The 16,539-nt window shown below is 35.6% G+C and overlaps 1 protein-coding gene across 8 annotated transcripts in view; it reads right to left on the bottom strand.

The window, feature by feature from the left end:
* Window positions 1–16,539, bottom strand: part of LOC101738258 (hemicentin-1) — a 304,965-nt gene that overhangs the window by 30,106 nt on the left and 258,320 nt on the right. For all 8 annotated transcript variants that reach the window (XM_038015172.2, XM_062671912.1, XM_038015173.2 and 5 more), the window contains 6 exons: window positions 11,421–11,531; window positions 10,793–11,005; window positions 7,926–8,080; window positions 7,236–7,374; window positions 5,878–6,008; window positions 2,511–2,673 (listed from right to left, as the gene is read on the bottom strand). In XM_038015172.2, coding sequence (XP_037871100.1) covers window positions 2,511–2,673; window positions 5,878–6,008; window positions 7,236–7,374; window positions 7,926–8,080; window positions 10,793–11,005; window positions 11,421–11,531 — 912 coding nt within the window. The remainder of the gene's footprint in view (window positions 1–2,510; window positions 2,674–5,877; window positions 6,009–7,235; window positions 7,375–7,925; window positions 8,081–10,792; window positions 11,006–11,420; window positions 11,532–16,539) is intronic.

Raw genomic sequence — 16,539 nt, 5'->3', positions numbered from 1 at the left:
CAACCTATACCCTGGACCAGGAAGGTCAAGTACCTGGGAGTCACCCTGGATGCATCCATGACATTCCGCCCGCATATAAAAATAGTCCGTGACCGTGCCGCATTTATTCTCGGTAGACTCTATCCCATGATCTGTAAGCGGAGTAAAATGTCCCTTCGGAACAAGGTGACACTTTACAAAACTTGCATAAGGCCCGTCATGACTTACGCGAGTGTGGTGTTCGCTCACGCGGCCCGCACACACATAGACACCCTCCAATCCCTACAATCCCGCTTTTGCAGGTTAGCCGTCGGGGCTCCGTGGTTCGTGAGGAACGTCGACCTACACGACGACCTGGGCCTCGAATCGATCCGCAAACACATGAAGTCAGTGTCGGAACGTTACTTCGATAAGGCTATGCGTCATGATAATCGCCTTATCGTAGCCGCCGCTGACTACTCCCCGAATCCTGATCATGCAGGAGTCAGTCACCGTCGACGCCCTAGACACGTCCTTACGGATCCATCAGATCCAATAACCTTTGCATTAGACGCCTTCAGCTCTAACACTAGGAGCAGGCTTAGGGACCCCGGTAACCGTACTCGTCGAACTCGACAAAGAGTTCGCCGTGCAACCTAACCCATTCATCAGCCCGCTGAGTTTCTCGCCGGATCTTCTCAGCGGGTCGCGATTCCGATCCGGTAGTAGATTCATTCGCGAAGCAGCTACTCTTGAGCTGTTAGGTCTCCTTCGGAGGCGCTCGGGTAGCTGTTAGCAAATTCCACCCCTCCTGGCTGAGCCTTTGCTCGCCCACCTGTCCTGGTGAAGCTGGAAAGGCCTCCGGGCCACCAGTAATCTTTCAATCATAAAAAATGAGTGTGAAGGGGACACTTAATGTTTTGCTTTTTTTAATGTTTATAAATATAGTGTGGTCTTATTTTATTATTGTTTTAATATTAAATTATTATTGTCTAATTATAATTGCATAAGTTGATAAAAAAAGCTTTATCGCGGCAGTTCCCGAGTGCCACACGTGTTTTTTTTTTCTTAACAACAATAGCAACATCATAATTCGTTTATTTTTCATTGACATGACAAAACATTTCCGAAACCTTTCAGAACCGATTCGATAACATAAAGGTTTTTATTTTAATTTCCCATCTCTCTTTCGATGCGAGTAAATGCTTAACCCCTCGTTGAGACAGTAATTGACGGGGATTCCGAACGTACGCATACATTTCAGGAACGGATTTGCGTTTTTTTGGTTCCTTTTATTTTTTATGTTGTTTTAACACAATCGAATATGGACTGCCTATTGGATGTCATTATAATAATGCTTCTACATACGTTCAAGGGCTCAGTTTGGAATTGAAAGATTTATATTTAGTTTTAGATGTCTGATGCATTTATATGACTTTTATAAGGACAAGGAGTACCATTTTATTACATATTATTTTTATTATTAAGTAAGTCTAAAACCGAATTCCAAAATAGCCCCACCCTGCCATTAAACTGAAGCTTACAGTGTTAGTGTTGGTATATATACATAAATAGGTATATTATCATAATTTAGGATAGTTAATTTAGGATTATAATATTTTCAAATGGCCGCATATCTCATAGGGTAAATAAGCTCTTACTTTATAAGGACTTTAATATATTATCGAGACGTCATAAGCTCATTTTAGTACACTCCTTAGGATCGTTTCTTTTTTATTACGTAAATATAAATATTAATTTTTAAAAACGGGCCTCTGGTGTAAAGCAATTAGCGGAGCCAAATTTAACGGTAGCTTGCAGAACATTCAATACGTTCGAACGTTAACATAATTGTCCGAACACGCAAACTGTAAAGCATTAAACATGTTAGAAATAATAATAAAAAAGTATGGCACTCGGGGTCTGCCGCGGTAAAGCTATTGCGTAGCATTTTTTATGAACTTATGCAATTATAATTAGACAATAATAATTTAATATTAAAACAATAATAAGACCACGCTATATTTATAAGCATTAACAAAAGCAAAAAATTAACTGTTCCCTTCACACTTATAAGCTAGACCGCGCGAGAGAGAGATGGGCAGATTTTTCATGATGCGCATGCAGTGTGACGTCACGCCGCACGCTGATTCACAAACACTATAGAAGCGCAACGTGTGAATGTGTTGTGAGGCACATGGTAGGCGGAGTGGGGGTGCTAGGTTTTATTTTCGTTACGGAATTTCTTGATTCGGTCGCCGCGCTCAAAGCCCGCGATACAAGCTATGCAATAGCATATAAGAAAATATTAAACGCGATATTAAGCCGTATAAGTAATTAATGGAGTCTATACCTATAAGGTCTATACGACTAGCTTAAGCCAGAGAATGTTCTGTATTAATGAATTTGAATATTATCATAATTTTGGTAACAGTCTCTCATATTTTCAACGATAAAGTGTAAAACTTAATATGGATGTAAATCTTGATGTGCCACTGATTGAATTTCTATTACTTGACGTACTGCAATAATCATTATTAAAGTATACTCACAAACTATTTGTAAGTGCAGTGGAGGAGATTTTCCGTCACCCTCCACGTTAGATGCTGTGCAAGTGTAGTTTCCCGCTTGGTGTCTTGATACGTTTCGGACCGCCAGGTTCGTGTTCCCGGTCAATATTACACCATTCGATGGATTGTGTTGTAGAAGAACCTCCTGTTAAAAATACGATTGATAATGAATACATTTTAACGGCCGTCTGGTGTAGTGGTAAGTGACATGGTCACTACACATGGGAGTCGTGGGCTCGAATTCCGCCAAGGGAAGATATTTGTATGATAAATATAAATGTCTTTTCCAGGGTTATGGATGTATATTAAATATATGTATGTGTATAATAAAAATCTTACATTTATATCCGTTATCAGGTACCTGTAACACAAGTTCTTTACGAACTTATCACGGGACCAGTTAACGTGGCGTGATTGTTAGTAAATATTTATTTATTTATTTATTTGAAATGAGAAATCAACACGGACAGGCGATCTCAAATCACTTCTTATGTTAATTATGCCACCGCCAACCTTAAGTTAAAGCCTGTCTAGGATTGGCAGAGCGTCATTTCTTCCTTCCAGACCCAAAATGCTTATTTAATTTATAAGCAAGACATAATTATCCTTCTCCGCCAAAATAGGCATTTTGACTATTTCGAAGCGCATTCGCGAACCTGTTCCTTTAATAATGTTTACGACAATGCTCATTAAAGTAGGTCTGTATTTGTAAAGGAACCATGTAAAAAATGTTTAGCATATTTTAATGAGATGAGAATGCGTGAAATTTCAAAGGTCACGCTAAAATCATACAAAACCTAATCAAGGAGAATGCCACTGGTATTGCGCTCTTATGTAAACTGTGTACATTTGAACAACACGGTCGGTCTTAACGGCTCGTCTACTGTGTTTGAACAAACTCGAAATACTGTTTATTCCAGCTTTAGGCGTGCTGCGATGAACTAGGCCTTATCATGTGGACCGCTTATCATGTTTGCGATGTAACTAACACTAGTGGTCCCGCAGTAGTCGAAATTCGACTATAATTAATTGAAATCATAAGTTTGTACACTATTGTCAAAGACTATTATTATACTTCTATAATCACAGATTTCGCCAAGACTACACTTTAGGCAAATATTAATAAAGACAAACAATATTACTCCATTCTCAATTTGACCACAGACTATAAACAATAAGGAAGGTTTGACAATTACCAAATAGTATGCATGCCTGTGTGTGTTAAATGCATGGTAGTGTGTGTAATGATTTTTTTATTGATTTAATATATTTTTTTTGAATCATTTAAAAAATATTTACATTCTGCACTCATTCTCTATATTCTCTATAAGTGTGGGAAATTTCATACCCCTCCGTCCGCACAATTTTCGTAAAGAACACAAAGGGGTTACAAAGTTTTTGCTTTAGGTATTAATTTATAGATAATCATTTTTAGACTTGCCACCATCACCCTCCCATTTCTGTTGAGAAGCAGTAATGTCAACCGGTTTGAAGGGTGCGACAGCCGTTATACTATAGAAATAATTTACTTAGAACTCATGTTTCAAGATGATTGATTTAATTGTAAATAACGAAATGTTTAGACGAGTGTCTTTGGTAATCAATACACCAGTCACCCTCTAGATACGCCTTTTCGCAGTTCGAACCTGTGCAGGTATCAATTTTTCTTTGTGATTTCTCCAACTACTTTCTCATTGAATGAATATGAATGTTATAGTTTAAAAAAATGCTTCAGAAAACGAAACCCGCATAATTTTAATATATTGTATAACTAAGCTAATTAATTTAGTGCCCGGATATTATAATTATTTCAACCACGAATCCATCATGGCTTTTAGAGTTTTTATTGCAATGTCTCGATTACAGGTACATTACAGTACAGATTACATTACAGATTACAGTACATTTAAAACTTAAGCCCTGTTACTCATTTAAAATCAAATTAACTTAATTGGCACCATGTACGAGAAGTAACCCAAACATTTACATATTAGAATATAGTGACAACAACAAATTACATCTTATACCAATTAGGCAAATGTTGAATTTAAGCGCTCCGGGCTATTTTTGGTCATTGACTATCACAATTTCGTTGTAATAAAATATTATCTCTGAATAACACTAGTTTACAAAAGCTACCGACTCATTAATTTTGTAAAATATCATTAAACTGTGTTCAGCAACAGACATTTATTAGAAAAGAACAAGAAAAACAAATATCAAATATATTTGGTTAAAAAATTTTCCATACACAACCTAGTAGAGGCGATTAAACTTTTTCTACGGGAGGGAAGGGTTTTTGGTGACAATTTTATTGAATGTTGAACGCGCGTGTAAAGCACTTCCGTTCGGATATGTGCTTTTCAATCGAACACACGGAACACAGGATTTCGAGTTGATGAGTTTGTTTTATCTAATAGCAATGGAATTACTAGTCCTAACTTTGGGACAATCAGCTTTTTTTTTTACTACCTATTCTAAATTAATAACCTCGAGGGGCTATTCTAGATTCGCCGAGCTAGTAGGTGAGTTCACGGGGCTCAAACCTGACGACGTTGCTAACACGAACCCTAGCAAGAGCCGTGCTTCGCAGAATCTACCACCGGATCGGAAACGCGACCCATCGAGAAGATACGGGGAGAAACTCAGTGGACTGTGTCTGTGGGTTAATTTACTCGTCGAGCCCTTCATCGCAAGCGACGGGTTCGACGAGAACGATGATCGGTGCTTGAGGTACCTAAAAGAACCTTTAGTGGATCGGGAGGATCCGAGATGACGTGTTTTGGGCGACGTCGACTGCTTTCGGTCCGCAGGATCGGGAATTTAGTTACCGGCGGCCACGATGAGAAGGTTCTCGTGTCGTGCCGCTTTATTGAAATGGCGCACTGATGCCGACTGTAGATACTTAACAGTCAGTACTGATTCGATATACTACGAATCAAATTTATAAATACAATACAATCAATCAATCACAATATAATATTTATTTGTTTATGAACGGAGACATTTGGTGTTAACCAAATACCATAACTAAGGCACTTACGGTTTGATCGCAATTTGAAAATCTTAGCACACGCTTACTTGCCCTGAAATACCGCATGCTACAGAGTATGGAGGTGAGTTATTAAACTATACTTTTTGTAACATGAATAGATAACCACAAATCAATTTGAGAAATTACTGGTAAATCAATATCTGGTGCATTTAGCAAGTTGGTTTTTATTTCAGCATATTTATTACACGAAGCAAATTCTTCAACGTAAAAGTCTTTTGTTGTATCTGCAGTATGCAGACTTTATCATTATTCAAAAAATAAACACGTCAAAAACTCAAGAACATGTTTGCTCACGTTATGCTCCCATATGACTTTGTACGCTGGTGGATTTGCGTCAACGTCGCACCCGAAGTAAACATCGTCGCCTTCTTCAATATCGTTTGGATTCATCTTCGAGCCAAGCTCCATTCTTGTAATGGGAACGTCTGAGTTAAAAAAAAAATATATTAATGCACCACCCAGTCTTTGTGTTTTAGTATTTAGAATAAATGAAAAAGTGCCTCTTGATAAGTATGATTCTATTATAAATGAAATAACAAGAAATAAATTTAATATCTGTGATGCACAGAAACCTTATCTTGAGAATTTTCAACTGTCTAACTCTTACAAGAAAAGAACTAACTGTCTTACTGCAACGCCGTAGTTGGATTCAATGGACGAACATTTAAAGTTATATTAAAAAAGTTTGTCGCGATAAGTTTATCGTAAATAAATACAGGAATAAATTAGCTAGAGAAAACATTTTAGCAATGCTAATACATTTTAGCTATCGACCACTACAATTTTCGCATACTGATTAAGTTAGTACTATGTAGTGGTTAGTATGCCCTTTTTGTATTATATTTACTGACGCTGTAAAGAAATAATATTTTCGGTATCATTTCTATGACCAGAAAAATGAAATGATCTCTCATATTATATTATATTGTTGAAATCAAAGGAGCCGCTGAGACTAAATAGCATCTGAAAAAGGGGTCTTTGTGTTTCTCTGCTCATATTTTCTACTAACGTTTCACGAACGCGTTTTTAGCTAAGCCCGATTCGAACTTCGCTTCTGATAAAACTAAATGCTCTAATATTTAAAACGCCACTTGACATAATCCCGGACGTTATCGAGGATAAAACAAGATAATATATTCTAGAAGCTTTCGTTTGATTATATAAAAATCTCAAGAAAAGTTTTCAAATTACTTTAGCTTAACAAGTTTCATCGAAGATTGAACGGAAGATTCTCTATTAGTAAATGAAGTCAAGATTAGATTGAGTCCAGAAGCGGCCACATGGAAACAAACTTATTTAAAAACTTCATAACGTAACGTGCAAAATTTTGATTCAAACGATCGACGAGATGGTCTCAATCACTTGATGTGCAGCTATCGGAGTTCACTTTCAGAGTTAAGCTATAGTCAAAATTAAAATGACGGCTTTGATGATAAAATCATAAATAGATGACAAAGTATAATTAATTTTGAAAAGTTACGGCTTGAAATTACGAAACCGTCTCATTAACTAGGGGATTTCTTTTATGCAGAAAAATGACGTTTTTGTTTCAAAATGGTCAAGACATTCATAACAATAAAACAAAAGAGCCTTAACAATAAATATCTGGAAAATCCTTACTGAATTATTTGGTAAAGTGAAGCGATACTTACAGTAAATATTCAAAGGTAGCTTGCTTTCAATGGTGGAGTGATTGAAGCGAACATGTTCAGCTCTGCATGTGAGTACCTTCCCGTTGTGCTCTTTCATGGGGACCCATTCGAGCAAAGACTGGCTTTCGTTTGTATCCTTCTATGATGAGAACGAATTTTAATATAAATAATCTGTTTCAGAAAATACAGTGCTGATATATTTTGTATTCACTGACTTTATGGAAACCTAAATTTGACGTTGAATTACGATGAACTTTAATAAGTTAAGTTAATAAGTTAAGTAAGAATTCAAATCTTAATTGCCAGATAATAACAAATAGTCTAAGTGTATCTTTCCAATTTAAAATCGTAATCTCATAAAGGTTTCGTGGCAAAGTCTAAATGTTACACAATGGGTTGAATCCTTAATAGTTCAGACATAGGCAAACTGATTAGAAACAACGGAGGTATAAATTCCAGTCTTCAACTTCATATTCTTACTGATGGTAGATTATTTTTACTAGATAGTACAAGCTCGTACTGCCTACCTTATTTCCTCTTTCTGTTCCAAAGCAGTTTCTTCTTAGTTTGAAATGAGGAATAGACTTTACATAATACAAATGAGACTTTGAACCCAGGCCCCAATAACTAAATAGCAATAAAACTAAATTATTATTTTTTTGGTTATCTATTTATATAATAGTTTCTCACTTTCTGTTTGCCGATAGAGTGCAGCTGTTTTCCATCAAGCCACCAAGTGATATTAGCAGGGGGTCGTGCCCCTGTAGACCGGCACCAAAGCTCAGTCTTTCTGCCCACGGAGAGCGGCTGTTCCTTTGATAAAATTTCGACTGATAGCGGCCTCACTGGGAAAAAATGGGATACTGAGATATTTGTGGTTGTTAATTTTAAATATAATAAAGAAGTTCAGAAGAACTCAGTAAATAACAAGACTGTGATAAGAACCGTTAAAATAAATGAGCTAAAAGTAAAGTAAGTTAAAGTCATTGAAAGTATTTTAATAAAGCTGGAAAAAAATTCATACGTATGGATAAGATCCTACCAATATCACTACTGTATTATTTTATCGAGTAAGAAGATGATAGTGGATTGTGCGAGCTCTCAGTACGAAAAGGGCCAAAAAGAAAAAAAATAATCAAGTGTCGCACTCAATGACCCTAAAATTCCTGCTTTGTTGTTTTTCGTCATCACCATAAAACCAGCCACATAACGTTGTCAGCTCGCAAGACATTCAGTTTTAGGTTGGATATTTTTAGTATCAAAAGTCTGGGATCATTCGGAGTCTTAAAATGAAAAAGAATATGTTGCGGAAAATGATCGCTTTGACCGAAGGTCGGAAACGATGTGCTACAAAATTGCAACATCACCTAAGGTTTCGCTATTTTATTGATCGTGAAAATTGCAAACTAAACAACATAATAAATGTCCAATATTAAACTTTGTTGCTTTATTAAATTAGATGTTCCAATAGAGTCGAGCACCTGATGTTTCACTTTTAAGTGCGCCAATACATCAAAATGCTATCAGGCAAGTAAATAAAAAGATCTATTCTTGTCAACTAAACCAATAAGCTCGGAAACGACTCCGCGTAGATAAACTGCGTGAAATATTTATTTTACTCTCGTAAAGAAATTGTCTGTTACTAAACTATTTAGAAAGAGTTCATTGATCTTACAAAATAGTTAGTACTTTTACTAGATATTTCCAGAAAAGTCATATTTAGAAATCGAATTCTTAAAAACCTATTTTATTTGCACGATTTTACACGCCCAAATGACAATTTCATTTTTGTTAAAGATACGTAATTTTATTCTAGATCTCCAGTTCGAAATGTAAGTACTAATGCGTCTAGCATTTTTGCTTATTTAATGACTAATTCCACAAAAAAAAAATTGATTGGTTTTTGATTACTTGTTTTCTATTCTTCTGTTATTGTTTTAAAATAATACATTTATTATGATAAGATTTATTACGTGTAAACTATGTTCGTATTTTCGATTATGGTTATTACAAAAAATAATTCCATGAAATCTATATACAAAAACTAGTATAATCGAATTTATAGCTAAAACATAATAATTCGATACTTTTATGAAGGCTAATAAGATTGGTATTGAAACTAAACTTTCATAGATTGGAAAAGCTCGGGGCTAGTAATTTGGCTGAGGTCCAATGTTGTTTAATTTTCCCACAATTTCGGGTATAGCCAGAATTCTTTTCTATTATCAAAGTTTTCATTATGATTTATTTTAAAAAACAAATTCGTTTTTCATGAGAGCGATGACTGATTATTTTTTGTTTTACCATAAATCGATAGCTTCTGTTTCTCTGATAAAATTTAGATACGTTTTGATTGAAAGTTTAGAAACCTATGATTGTTTGTTTTTATGTACTTCTTGTAATCGATTGGTTTTAATTATTGTATAATCATTGACACTTCAGTCAATGGTAATGTAATGAACAGAATGAAAATGTGTGAAAGAAAAATCACAAATGTTCACTCAATCTAACTTTTTTTTTATTGCCCTTGTAGGCAGACGAGCATACGACCCACCTGATGGTGAGTGGTTACCGTCGCCCATGGATTTCAGCAATGCCAGGGGAAGAGCCAAGCCGCTACCTACCAATTTATAACCTAACAATCTATATTCCTATGTTACTATTTTATGTACTTGATTTTTAAATGAACGTATGACCCACAGAGTGTTAGGTGGCTAAGGGATAAATGACGACACCAACTTTGAGACAAAAGGTGAATTTCAATTGAATTATGCGTATAACAACTGTTAGCCCACTGAGCTTCTCGCCGGATCTTTTCAGTGGGTCGCGATTCCGATCCGGCGGTGGACTCTGCGAAGCACTACTCTTGCTAAGACTAGTATTAGCAACTTCTCTCAGGTTGAACCCGTGAGCTCCCCTACCCGACCGGGCGTAGCTGGAATAGCCCCTTAGGCTACCAGCGAATAGGTAGGGGAAAAAACAACTATCCCATTAATTCGCGGCAGAAATAGTCAAGATGGCAGTGGTTGCCGAAAATAAAATAAAGTTGATTGGTTTGCGGATTTGATTTTTATTACACGATGTTATTGATTCATTGAGGAAGTTGTAAGCATGTGCTAAATACATATTTAAAAAAAAATTGGTAATTTTAAAATTGATACCTGTTTTAGAATTTGGCAATGTCGTCACATCACACGTACTACTGAACCAGACATTTTATTCGACCATGACTGCTTCAAAACTATTCAAGCCTTAACTCCGATTAATAAACCAAGTTTCCCACTATCTCTATATATAAAAATGAATTGCTGTCCGTTAGTCTCGCTAAAACTCGAGAACGGCTAGACCGATTTGGCTAATTTTGGTCTTAAATTATTCGTGGAAATCCAAGAAAGGTTTAAAAGGTGAGAAAATATAAAAAAGCTCGGAATTATATAAAAACAGACAATTTTGTTTTTCCTTTGATGTGTCCCCTTGATCCGTCTTTTATTTATCGATTGAGGCACTACGAAGTCTGCCGGGTCAGCTAGTAATCAATAAAATTACACTTTACTCACAATACAGATCCACTCGAACGCTAGTCTTCTGCGGTGTAGACAACAGTGTGTTATCAGCCGTGCAAGTGTAAACAGCAGACAAATGCAGCCTAGTAGCGTTCTTCACAACTAGTACTAGAGTCCTGGTCATCCCCGAAGGTTGAAGGTCACTGGCTCCCAAAGTCGTTAAAACTGTGTCTCCGTGCAGCCATTGTACTCTTGGAGTGGGTGTACCTATATTTAAAAAAATGTTAAGTAAATGATGGTCATACGAAGAAGCTATATAAAGATTACGAGTTGAAATTTAAAAGATGGCAATTGCTTAAAACAACACAAACACATTCACAAAAACTATATATTATAGCTAAAACAAAATTAAATACACAGACTTAGCCCCCAAAATAAAAAAAAACAGAAATTGAAAGTACTATTATAACAATTGTACACACAAAACACCCACGAGCACGTAACAATACAAAGGCATCGCAAAGGCACCTTAAACTGAACGAAGATCAAATCGACATTATTAATTTCATAAATTCTAAAGAAAAGCATTTGTCTCCAAGTTGAAATTCTTTGAAACATTCAACGGGTATAGAATCACTCGTAATGAGGTAGCAGGAAATTCACATAAAATCATTGTTCTTACCCCCGTTTACTGAACAAATAAGTTTGAAGTCCCCACCCTCGTTGTAAGGGCCCGCCGCACCGGATATTTCCTTGCCGAATTCGTCAAAGATAACCGGCTTATTCGGGAGCTCTGCGCGAAAAACACACACGAATTACAATGGTCAAATAGCGTTTATTAATCTCGAATTTGTTGAGTTGAGTTGTGCTTTTTTTTCGAGATTCGTCAACGACGTCACAGCGTAAATACCACCTTTAAACATGTAGGAAAACTATCAATTGTATTGTGCGGCAGCTTTCCCACTCTTGAAACCGAAACGCATTACCGCTTCCCAGCTAAAGTAGATAAGACCTCCACTGTTAATACTAATAGTTTGTGAGTAAACTTTGAGACTGACTATTATTTACCCAGTGGTCGATCTAAATTCTATTTGGTTTTGCTAATGACATTTTATCTAGTTAAGGTGAAATAAAAATGGTTCCCAAAAGTTCTGAAGTATTATCTTTATGATAAGTTTAAGAAAACAGATCCGTGATCCGATTTTAACACATTATTATTAAATTGTAAATTGTTATTATAAGTATTAGGTAACGAATTTTGTAAATCGTGAGTTGATAACTAACACAATTACGCCAAAGAAGTATAGCTTCTTACGTGCTTACCAAAGTACACACACATCTATTGATAGATCTACAGATCGTCGTCGAATAGTTGTTAAATAAAATATCGCTTGACGAACAATGGAGAAAAAGGACTAAAAGGTTTTTTGCCTTTTACCTATTTTTTATTTACGTAACCACAAATATCTATTGATAGAGATATTATATAAAATTGAGTAGTTATAATACCGAGTGAGTCTGGTCATCCACAACAATAAATACAATAAGAATAATTATAGTTCGGAACAGAATTAAATATAACAGGAACAAAATTAAATAACGCACGGTCATCCGGCCACATTTTACGATCCCCTGTGTTATGAGTAAAATAGAATAATAAAAATACTTAAATATGTTTAAATATACACATAAATACATAATAAGCACCTAGACAAAGAGCAAAGAAACTTATTCATCACACAATGTTTGCCCGACGTGGGAATCGAACCCACAAACTTCAGTGTAACAGTCAGGGCTGCTAACTACTGGACCACGGAGTAAGTTGAAATAAATTTTATAAACAAAAAAGTAAAACTAACCCCCTAGAAACGACTAAAAGAGAAGTAACAGGCTTTTTTTACTGTATCAAACTTTAGTTCCACCATTAATACGCGCAATTTATTTCACGTCATAAAACTCAACTCACTTTGCAAAATAAATTACAATGTTGCCCATTCTAAAAGCGAATAAAAGGCTAATGAAATAACATTTCATGCTATAAATGATTACAGACTTAATATTATTATCCTTATCCAATAAAATGTTTAATGCTCGTAATAATTTATGTTTAGGTTTTACGTTAAGAATTCACATTTCAAAATTCGTTCAAGTAATTTTATTATGTTTGAAATTTTACAGTGTTCATTTTTGAATGATAGCTTCGCATTCGCTTAGAACTCAGCGTGCTATTAATTTCATAGAAACGATACCTCAAGTGAGAACATACAAAAAAGTATTTTAGCTAAGACGCTTGCACACTCTAGATTCTTCACGTTTCAAAAGAACTCATTTGACTTTTATGTCCTAAACATGCTTATTGAACGCCATAATATAATCAGCGAATTACAAAAGAACTCATGAGCGCTTTAGAGAGATATTTATCCATCGAGAATTAAGGGAGGAGCTTGGGGAAATGGTGTTACTAAAAAATTCTACCAAAATTCCACAATGTAAAAAAAAATTACTGGTCAGAAATTTTCACTAGTGATAGAGCATCTTGTAAGCCTATATAGACACGTACCATGGCTCCGCCTATTTCTGCCGCGAAATAGTAATGTGTTCCAGTTTTAATGCTGGGGATTCCGTTGTACTATAGACTTAAAACTCATGCCTCCAGATGTTTGGCGCATTTACGCCGTTAATGACTAGTGGGCTCCGGCAAGAACTTAATACCAGATGTTCCATGAGGTCACTCGTTCTGTTTCAGCAAAAATATCACTGTTAATTTATCAGTTTATGTCAGTTTTCTTCAGCCTAAAGACTCTTTTTGAACTTACTTATGTCCTTAATCGTTGAAAAGCGTATCCTTAATCCCACCTACTACTACAATAATTACTTTAGTAATTTGATAATATATCGTCTTGAAATGAAATTGGTACATATAAATATATACCTAAATAATTATTTTTATTTCTTAGATGGGTAGACGACGGCCCACCTGGTTTAAATTGGTTACCGGAGCTCATAGACATCTAAAACGTAAAAGCCGCCACCGAACGTGAGATAAAAATTATATTAATACGGTTTCATTATTTATAGTATAGTTTTAAAACTCGATAAAAGACTGGACTGGAAAGAATGGATAAGTCTATAATATACGAAAATAAAATTCTAAATAGTTTCTCCTCGAAGGGAAAACAAAAGAAGAAAATAAAAACCTTCACCATATAATAATACAAGGAAACAAATCCGAAACATTTTTGTCAGAACGAATTCCACTTATTCGGGCAAATAGCGGTGTTTACCTCTGTTACCGAAATTTATTCACAATCAAAACGAAATCAGTACGCGGAGAATCGCTAAAGTATAGACGCTTGTGGTATATCCTCAAATTGCGGATAAACAAACTAGGACCCTCTCCAGTGTGGACGAAGAAATGAAAATGTTTTCGAACCGAAACAAAAGGTTCGGTAAATGAGTGTCGGATATATCCGCTATAGGGCTGCCCGGAAATGGATATTTTTTAAATAAAACGTGTTTTGTGTGTTGGTTTTGATACTCGATAATTGTTATATTTATCAATCACATAACATAGAATGGATTGTAAGCTCATACAGTAGCAATTAAAAAGTCTTAATGAAAAAATACTCTCAGTGCAAAGCAAAATTTATTTACAAATTGTTTTAAGCCTTATCTATCGAGATTTTTTGTTATAATGAATTTTCGATATTATGGCACTGTTGCAAGCGCTACGATGACAGGTAGACTTAGTACTACTGGTAGAGTATCATTAGAATCAGGAAAAACTGTTTTTTTATTGGCCTTGTATGCAGACGAGCATACAACCCACCTGATGTTGAGTGGTTACCGTCCCCTATGGACCTCAGCATTGCCAGAGACAAAGCTAAGCCGCTGTCTATCTACTTTAGTCCATTTTCAAATTTATTTAATTCATTTTAAAGTTTTAATAACTAGTGCCAACCTTATTAAGATTGAACACAGTATCGGTTGCATCAGAAAAAAAATACTGCTTCATTTCAATATCATTTTGAATTGTTCTCATTCAGTGAATTTAGAAAATCATTTTTGAAATATGAATAAACTAGCGAGTGATTTTCTTTCATAGTTCTAATGGTTTTGCACAGTTTTCGTTCCGCAGAAATATAAATTTCCCAGAACAAACCCTTTTCTTTTCGAAAATTTCTTTGCAAGCTTTATTCAGAAGCTTTATTTTAAGATTAATTTATAAGATTTTTTTTATTGAGATTACTGGTAATCTAGAGGCCTTTCCAGTCTCACCAGGACTGAACGTAAAAAATTGGCAGTACGTAGCAGGCAGTCCATGGTCGTCTGTCTACAAGGGCAATAATTTTTTTTAAAAATTATCAGAATTAATACTTGTAACATTATGAGTCAGATAGTTTTGGGAAATTATTATTCAAGAAAATCACTTCTGCCGCTTACCACCCATCTTCAGAATGAACTCACCCCAACATCGATTTCTGAGCGCTATGACGCGCCTAAGCTTGCGACGCTTGTGCGATTAAATAAATAAATATTTACTAACAATCACGCCACGTTAACTGGTCCCGTGATAAGTTCGTAAAGAACTTGTGTTACAGGTACCAGATAACGGAAATAAATGTAAGATTTTTATTATACACATACTTATATTTTAATATACATCCATAACCCTGGAAAAGACATTTATATTTAACATATAAATATCTTCCCTTGGCGGGATTCGAACCCGCGACCCCCTTGTGTAGTGACCATGTCACTTACCACTACACCAGACGGCCGTTAAAGGCCGATTAAATGTAAACTAATCGCTAATAGATTAACAACAAGTAACCTTCATAAACACAAACCTATTGAACAAATAGCGGTTAATCTAGAAGAAGTTCTCATCGGTGTGATCTGTTTAAGTCCCAAGCCTTATTTGGTTTTAATGGCATTTCTTTAAGTTGAGGTTCGTTCAACTAACATCAAAACTGCTGTAACTGCTATATGAATTAATATTCGAAACTATTAGAAATGGCATTATCATGACCCCAATTGTTTTAAAGCGAAAGTCGACTTCGTAACTGCTTTGTCTCCCAGACTATTTATATATCTACTTTTTGTATGAATATAATTATATTTTCTATAATAATATATTGTCTATAGTGCACCGGAACATACCTGCTATATTTTTATAATTTCCAGAATTTCTGTAAATTAAACGGTTGTCGCTTTTAGTGATAAGACCGCCTATTGTAAAGGCGTATCTGTTTTTGAATGTTATTGAATCTATCTTGTGTTTTGGTGTACAGTAAAGTGTACCTGTTCTCTCTCTCTCTCTCTCTCTCTCTCTCTTTCTCTCTGTCTCTTTCTCTCTCACTAAAACAGAGCAGGTTGAATAAAATGCTGCTAAGATTGTCCGTTCCTGATTTTGGTTATCGGTCGACGTTCACGTATTCCACAACGTGGTTATCGCTTACCGAAATGAACATCTGCCACCGCCCATTGTTTCATACGTCCCGTATAAGTGCGGATCGGCAGAAAATGAAAATTTCCCTCGCATTCGACCGCTGTACTAGACTGAATTCGCGTTCCCGTTATTTGATAAAGGATGAAATAGAGGATTTTTGTGCAACTTCGAAACGTTTGCATCGAAGATTTCGAATCAATTGGTGCATTTGAATATAAGGGTAAACTGTTCCAATATTTGCACTCCGTAAGTTAAATATATGTGTTTCTGTGGCACTATTTTTAAGTTTCAGTCGCGATGAAGAGAGAGAGAGAGAGAGAGAGAGAGAGAGGGAGAGAGAAGGAGAGAG

This window comes from Bombyx mori, chromosome 13 (genome assembly GCF_030269925.1).
Source record: "Bombyx mori chromosome 13, ASM3026992v2".
NCBI lineage: Eukaryota > Metazoa > Arthropoda > Insecta > Lepidoptera > Bombycidae > Bombyx > Bombyx mori.
Note: the sequence above shows the minus strand (reverse complement) of the source record. Positions and strands in the feature narration are given on the sequence as shown.